The 7,656-nt window shown below is 46.1% G+C and overlaps 1 protein-coding gene across 1 annotated transcript in view; it reads left to right on the top strand.

The window, feature by feature from the left end:
- The first annotated feature begins 3,545 nt into the window (after positions 1–3,545).
- LOC106572277 (semaphorin-3G) overlaps positions 3,546–7,656 on the top strand; it is a 58,422-nt gene continuing 54,311 nt past the window's right edge. Inside the window, exon 1 of the mRNA XM_014146332.2 lies at positions 3,546–4,311. Coding sequence (XP_014001807.2) covers positions 4,203–4,311 — 109 coding nt within the window. The 5' untranslated portion in view covers positions 3,546–4,202. The remainder of the gene's footprint in view (positions 4,312–7,656) is intronic.

The following is a 7,656-nucleotide window of genomic DNA, read 5'->3' as shown; positions in this document are numbered from 1 at the left end:
CTCACAAAGCAAAGAAGCAGAGCGATACATACACACACAAACACACTGCCACCCTCCCTTTGACACACTTGATGAATGTCTTTCTGGATGGAGGGGGTAAACAAATAAACGTTGGGCACCATGATCTCTGGGTCGGGGGTTATAGGTCACGGTCAATGACGATGCTGCTCTGATCATCTGTGTTCAGGTCGTGAACTTATCATACGGCACCAATCACAGCGCAGCGTCATCTGCATCACTGTCCCCCCTGAGCCAAACGCAATGGATTATCTACAGTACTTAACATGAAGATTATTGTTGCACATCATCACCACTTTGGTTATCTTCAGTAACTGTTGCTGTTGGTAGAGTCAGAGCGGTGTGTTTGCCAGATTCCCAGATGTTTTAGATGGTGATGAAATCATCCATCTTGAGAGGAGATTATCCTGACATATCTCCCCACAGAGGGAGCACTACTCTGGGGCCCGGGGCCAGGGAACCGTCCCTCAGTCCTCCCCGGTGTAGGCTAGCAGCCAGAGAGCTCCTAGCCTACATAAAGTAGGGGACAGGAGGGCTATAGAGCCCCAAGAATAGATCCCTGAGGAGCTCCAGAGCTGTTTTGGAGAGGTCCAAGAATAGATCCCTGAGGAGCTCCAGAGCTTGTTTCAAAGTCCCTATCGTACTGAACGTTACTGAGAGCACAGGTGGGGAATGTATATTATATTGGGGAGGCAAGGGAGTAAAGGAGAGAGAGAGTAGCAACATGAGAGAGAGCGAGAGCGAGAGTGGGATGGTGAGATAAGGAAAATTCTAGCTCAGGGGAGGGTTGAGAGAAGAAGGAGGGAGTGTTGAGGAGGAGTGCATATAAAGGGGAGTAGGGAGAACTCAAGGCTTATTTGAGGACAGGGAGTGGGAGGAGGATATGTTAGTGGGGGAGTCAATAGTGAAAAGTGGAATGGTTGCTCAATGGGGAATAAAACCAGAAAGAATATATATAACAGTGACTGCTCTATTCAAGCAAAACCACAATCCACAACTGTGAGTCTGGGATGAGTCAAAAACAATATCCTCCCAGGCCCAGTGCAGCATGTTAAAATGATATGTATAGTTGACTCTCTCTCTTTGTTTGGGTCAGTACATGGATCTAAACATGCATTCTTGTAACACAAGATATGTGTTGTTTTTGACTGAGTATCAATAAACAGGGTTATTCCGTCTGACTATGTATGTGAGGCCAGTAGTTGCAGTATTGACTCCACAGTCCTCTGCTCCCTCCCTCCCTCCCTCCCTCCCTCCCTCCCTCCCTCCCTCCCTCCCTCCCTCCCTCCTCCCTCCTCCCTCCCTCCCTCCCTCCCTCCCATGCTGCTGTGTTTAAAGGCACCGGTCAGCGGTCACTGCACAGGTCAGTCTGTAATCAGGGTGTGCTTAGACTGAGGGCCTGTGGGGCGACTACAGGGCTCATGAGCACCCCCTGACACCCCCAAGGGTCAGAGGTCAAATGTGACACGCCCAGTTCCAGAAGCCTGAGTGGGGTGTGTCGGGCCCTCTGATGTAACCATGGCAACCCAGGTGTCTGACAGGTAGGGTGGCAAGTACTTTGTCTCATGAAATGCACATAGCTACACACACATCACAGATATATATAGATGCATATACACGTGTGTATGTTCTTCTATTTTATAGCCATTTTCACTCAACACATCCAGACACATCTTCAGCCACTCTGCACCTGCACTATGATACTGTATACAGTGGAGGTTTGTAGTAAAACCAGGTGTACTTTGTCTCTATCAGCCAAACCTGACTCAGCTCTCCTTCCTGCCCAGCCTGTAGCTACAGGCACGCACACACTCTTGCTCACGCACACACAGGCACGCACACACACTCCTGTTCACACACAGGCACGGACACACACTCCTGCTCACACACACACAGGCACGCACACACACTCCTGCTCACACACACACAGGCACGCACACACACACACCTGCTCACACACACACACTCCTGCTCACACACACGCACTCCTGCTCACGCACACACAGGCACGTACACACACTCCTGCTCACACACACACACTCCTGCTCACGCACACACAGGCACGCACACACACTCCTGCTCACGCACACTCCTCCTCTCAGGTTTTAATATTACAAAACCCTCTCTTCACCTTCAGTCATCCCTCGCTCCTCTCCTCCCCTCTCTCCTCCCCAGCCCTGGGAGTGTACAGGGGGCAGGCTGAGGCGAGGCGGACTGTTGAAATAGATTCCAGAGTGGTCCCTGTGGAGAGAAGCAGCCTGTCGCCCCTGTCCGCTCCGATCCACTCCACTCCCTTCCAATCCCAGCATCCACGCTCAGCTCCAGAGAGGGATAAAACATTTATGAACCCCATCTTACTGCCCCTAGGCAAGGCCTGGCCACCGGCTGTGGCTCCCCTCCATCACCACTGCCTCCTCTAACTGACAGAGCAGGGACCATGGAGAACGTGCATGGGTAGCGGACAGCAAGGTTATTATCGACACAGCGACGTCACCTTCACTGAGAGCAGCCAACGGTCAGTACTCAGGACGTCTACGTGGACATCTGAGTTACAGCACCCTAACTCCAAATCATCAACATTTTACTCTCAATACAGGGGACATTGGTAGTGAAGGGGGAAAAGATATCGTGGACAGCGTAGCTAGGGTGTCTGTTATTGCGTTGTGTTTGTTTTCAGATTGTGTGTGTTGTAGCATGTGATCCTGATGATAGCTGCCGTCAGATGGTCTGCATGGTCAACATGGCCTCAGTATGGCCTACATGTACATGGAGAGTGTCATAAATAGACCAAGTGATAAATCATTCTCTCTCTCTCTCTCTCTCTCTCTCTCTCTCTCTCTCTCTCTCTCTCTCTCTCTCTCTCTCTCTCTCTCACACACACACACACACACACACACACACACTGAATATAAGCAGTTCAACATTCTCTCTGCCATTCTCAATCATAGCTGAAGTACTGTTGGATAATTGGGGGAAAGTGATGCAATCTCAAAGAAGCTCCTATAGGATTTACATTTAACCCAAAAAAACGTCTGGAACAATGTAACAATGTAACTCTGTCCAAAAGAAACGACATTTCTCCAAATATCCCCCTTCAATCATACAGTACATTCCACATTCAATCATACACACTTTTTGGGGGGCTGAACTTGGGTGTTTCAAAACATAAGGTTGCAAAGCTGTAGGATCCCTTATGGTTTTAAGAGGGTGTTCCTTTGGTCCATTCCAATTAGGTGTCGCTATGGCTGAGCCAGCTATGCTTATGTTTAGGTTATGGGGACAAGAACGGTTCCATTTTGCGTTGATCTCTTCATCAAGGTGCAAATGCTACTCCCACGGCCATTGAATTCAAGTACAAGGGAAGGGAACCTCTTTTCTGGTAGAAACCAGTTTCACAAAAGGCAGTGGATTTTCATTGCCCTGACACCTTGAATGCATAGCCATAACCCCTCTGAGACCCCTGCTCATTTGGAGAGTGGAGGAGTACCCCCCAATTTCATTAAAGCACTGCACACGTTACAATAGCACTCAAGGGGCAGGTCGCCCCATGATGCGGACAGAGCCAGTAATGCCGCATTATTTTTGCGCACAGACCATGATAAATTAGACTATTAATTTCACTCCATTTCAGGTTAAAATACTTAAATCAGACATAGGCTTTAAGTAACATTCAATTACATCTCAATCGACTACTAAATAATGTAACACATGTATTTATCACCTAGCGCGTACAGAGGACTCCGGACCATTTTCAGTTGAGAGCGTGTCTGGTGAGAGGCGGATCGCTTGGTTGGAACGCTTCCCTTCACTGGCTGCTGCTCTGCTCTCTTGCACCTCCAGAGAAAGGCGGGGTGAGTCTATCCGGTCTACCCCAAGCCCTGTCTAAAAACGGACTCATTCGGACATCTGAGAATGAAATAAAAAAACTCTGGGGCTGGAGCAAAGGCTGTTCAGAGGGAAACGCGTGTTGAGACCATTAATATCCGAGACCATTACGCACGGAGTTCAGATACAGGAGTGACCGAGTCCTTCACGTTTATGACAATTTAGTTTAATAACTTTTTTTTTTAAATACAGTGATACAATCATTTAGAATAGAAATATTAGTTTGTTACAGAGGTGAATCGCAACATTTCCAAAACTGAAAGATCTATCGACAATCATAAGGACATTTCCAAGGAACCATGAAGGAATTATCAACTTTCTGCCACAGGATGACTCTGGTTGCTCTACTTCTAACAACTGTCTCAGCTACCAAGATGAACGTACCACGACTCAGACTTTCATACAAAGGTAAAATACAATATATTTTATGTAGGCCTATTAATAAATGCATTTGATCACATGTATGTTTTCTGGTCAGTAGGCCTAGTCTATATTGATTTTTTTTAAACATTTTCAAACGTTGTATTATTTTAACGTTCTTAAACCCTCTTGGGAGGGAAATTATGGGGAATATTTAAGTTATGTATTTGTTCATTAGACTACTCATCGTCGTTTGAAAATGGGTTTTGACAGAGTGCGCACAAGATGTTTGAACATGTTCCGTAACGTTATTTGATTAAGTTCATTGGGTTCATTAGGCTACTTTCTCCATGGCGTGTATGTGGATTATAGCCTACGGCTTTTTATTCATTATGACGGTACCCACTCCCGTGTAAACGCTCATTTTAAGAATGTTTGCTAGTGTGTTAGTGTGTGTGCGCGCGTGTGTGTGTACACAACACAGGTGTGAGTGCTGTGATTCAAGCGCCATCAATTGTGGGCAACATTGCGAATTTGAGAGATCTCTGATTTTCTTTTTAAACCCTCCGAAAGTAAATTTATATCTATTATAGACCTATTATAGACCTATATAATAACGTTGTATTACTAATAGGCCTACAACATTTTTTAACAATGTTCTCAAATACACATGGACTAATGTTCTGTTGACTTGAACATTAGTCTACATTTGTTCATATTAACGAAAAACATGACTCATGTTTATGGCCTATAAATCCAAGAAACTCATTTTTTTATTTTATTATTATTTTCAAATAATATTTCGATTAAATGTAACTCAGTAAAATATATCATATCATTTCATAAACACGAATACATTTAATTGTTTTTATCCCATTGTGTCTGCATGTCAGGCACACACACCCCTTAATAGTATTTTATTAGCAACACGCTTTTATCGCACAGGCCTATGCTTGATATCATTTGGGTGAGTTAAATCGTTTCAGTCGCACTGGCGTCTTGGAGGGTCTTGTCAAATTGGGAAATTATTGTGTAAATATGGTTGATTGTGGGCTACTTAGTTTGTTGGTTTTAACTTAACTTTGATAGATCGCCTACCTTTGTCCCTGAAGGGCGTTTGGTGGGTTTTCACCTCTTCGCGGTCGGGCACACCGTGGCGCCCGAGAAGTGTATTCAATTACGTGCGCGGCAACTACGTTTTATAGATGCGCGGCTGTTCAATACGGAAACCGGTAGGCTCTGTCTCTGCACACTCAACAATAAAAATACATGGATTAGTAATTTATTGTCTGACAACCACTTTCATTCAACTGCTGTTTTATCTGTGGCTCATGGTTTACAGCGGGAGAACGGTGGTCCTCGATCAACCTCACAATGTTAGACATTTGACACCGTGTCAGATTACGGTCCCAAATGCCTTTAATGTCTGGTAGCCTACCCTGAGTATCCTCATGACTCAGGCTGCCTGTATGGAGAGGTGCTTGGCTTGGCTGGACCATAGTGTTGGAATTCCCTGATCAGTGTTCACAAACATGGCCCTTCCCTGTCCAAGTGAGTCTGCAATTATTACTGATAAAAATCAAAAAGGATTTCCTCCTGTTGGAGTCGATGTTTTCATTAGAAAATAATCACTCCAGGTTTTTCTCCATATCCTGTTGCTGGAAAAATGGCACATCGAACTGGCTTGTAAATTTCCCTGGTATTGACATCTTGACCATAGAGTTCAGTTAGTTTCCCCTGTTCAGATCCCACTATATAGCCCGAGGCATCATCCTTTCCCTGGGGCTTTAGAGGTCATTTAGAAACAGGAAACATTGTCATTTTCTCATCCAATCAACTAGTAGGAGTTAAAGCAGGAAGGGGCACCGAGCAGCCCCACTTCCTCTAAATCACCACTATCACTTCTGCCCTCCATCTGTTACAACCCTCCATCTCTCTCTCTCTCCATCCCTCCATCCCTTCATCCCTTCATCCCAACCCCTCCACTGCTTCACTCAAAGATAATCATCATCCAATCCGTTGCTCTGACCAGAGTCCCTCTCCCCCGTACCCCTCCCCTCGGCTCCCTCTTGTTCTATTCTCCCGGCGGTATTGGTTGATCCCAGGTAGGGTGGTGCTCCTGTCTCTTGCTTCCTGCCTCCTGCTCTGTGTGTCAGACTGGATAGATGGTCAGTGAGAGAGCAGACTGGGTTTGTGATGGGAAGTGGGGAACAGCCCCTAAACCCCTGGCAGTGGGCTCGTAAAGTGTTTCTGGGGCTCCAGGGTCGGGGGCCGGGTGTATACGGGGGTTCTCAGGGGGTGTCATCGTAGCCCCAGGTCTTTCTGTGCGTTGCTGCTGAGCGTTTGTAGAGGGAGCCCCCCCCCCCCCAGTCCCTCTGTCTCCTCACCTCCCACCATGTCCCCCTCCTCCTCCTCCTCCCCCTCCCCATCAATCATATGCAGACCTCAGGAGGATAAATATGCCTGGGCAGTGGACACACTACACACACACACACACACGGACGCGCGCACACACACCTCTCTCTCTCTTGCTCACATGTACACGAACACAAAAACACAGACAAACACACTACTCCTTATCATCACCCATTTTGAAAGTGCTGCAGATGGAGGAGCTGCTTGTTTTAGTTGACATGAATGAAGGAGTTTGTTTTTACAGTGTTGCCCAGATGTTGTTCCAGGGGGATTTAGCAGTCTCTCTTTCTCTCTCTCTCTCTCTCTCTCTCGCTCTTTCTCTCTTTCTCTCTTTCTTTCTTTCTTTCTTTCTTTCTTTCTTTCTTTCTTTCTTTCTTTCTTTCTTTCTTTCTTTCTTTCTTTCTTTCTTTCTTTCTTTCTTTCTTTCTCTCGCTCGCTTTCTCGCTCTCTTTCTCGCTCTCTTTCTCGCTCTCGCTCTCTCTCCTTTCTTAAGTGCTCCCAGGCTTCTGGAAGAAAAAAAGAGTCTCAGAAACCGGGCCAGTTGGTTCATCACACCAAAGAACTGTATACTGTACAGCGCTGAGAAATTGGAGCGAGAGAGTGAAATACGGAGTGAACTTTTGGTTGTATGACACGGAGTGACAGTATTGGGTTGGACTATAGCTCCGGCTGGCATTGCCCCTCAGCTCAACTCCAGTTGTTATGGAATCAGTTAAGGAAATCAAAAGCTCTAGAAAGTCTGAGGAGATGTTCTAGATTGTCTACCACTGAGTGGTGGATTGTTCAAGAATGTTTGTCAGTAATATCTGTCTGTTCCAGTATCTCCAAAAACAAGATGGCCGCCTTGCTGCTACAATGCAGGGATGGTGACAGTGGCAGGTACAGTGCATTCGGAAAGTATTCAGACCCCTTCCCTTTTTCCACATTTTGTTACATTACAGCCTTTGCTATGATACTCTAAATTAAGCTCAGGTGCAT

Source organism: Salmo salar, chromosome 15 (genome assembly GCF_965601325.2).
Source record: "Salmo salar chromosome 15, fSalSal1, whole genome shotgun sequence".
Classification (NCBI taxonomy): Eukaryota; Metazoa; Chordata; class Actinopteri; order Salmoniformes; family Salmonidae; genus Salmo; species Salmo salar.
Note: the sequence above shows the minus strand (reverse complement) of the source record. Positions and strands in the feature narration are given on the sequence as shown.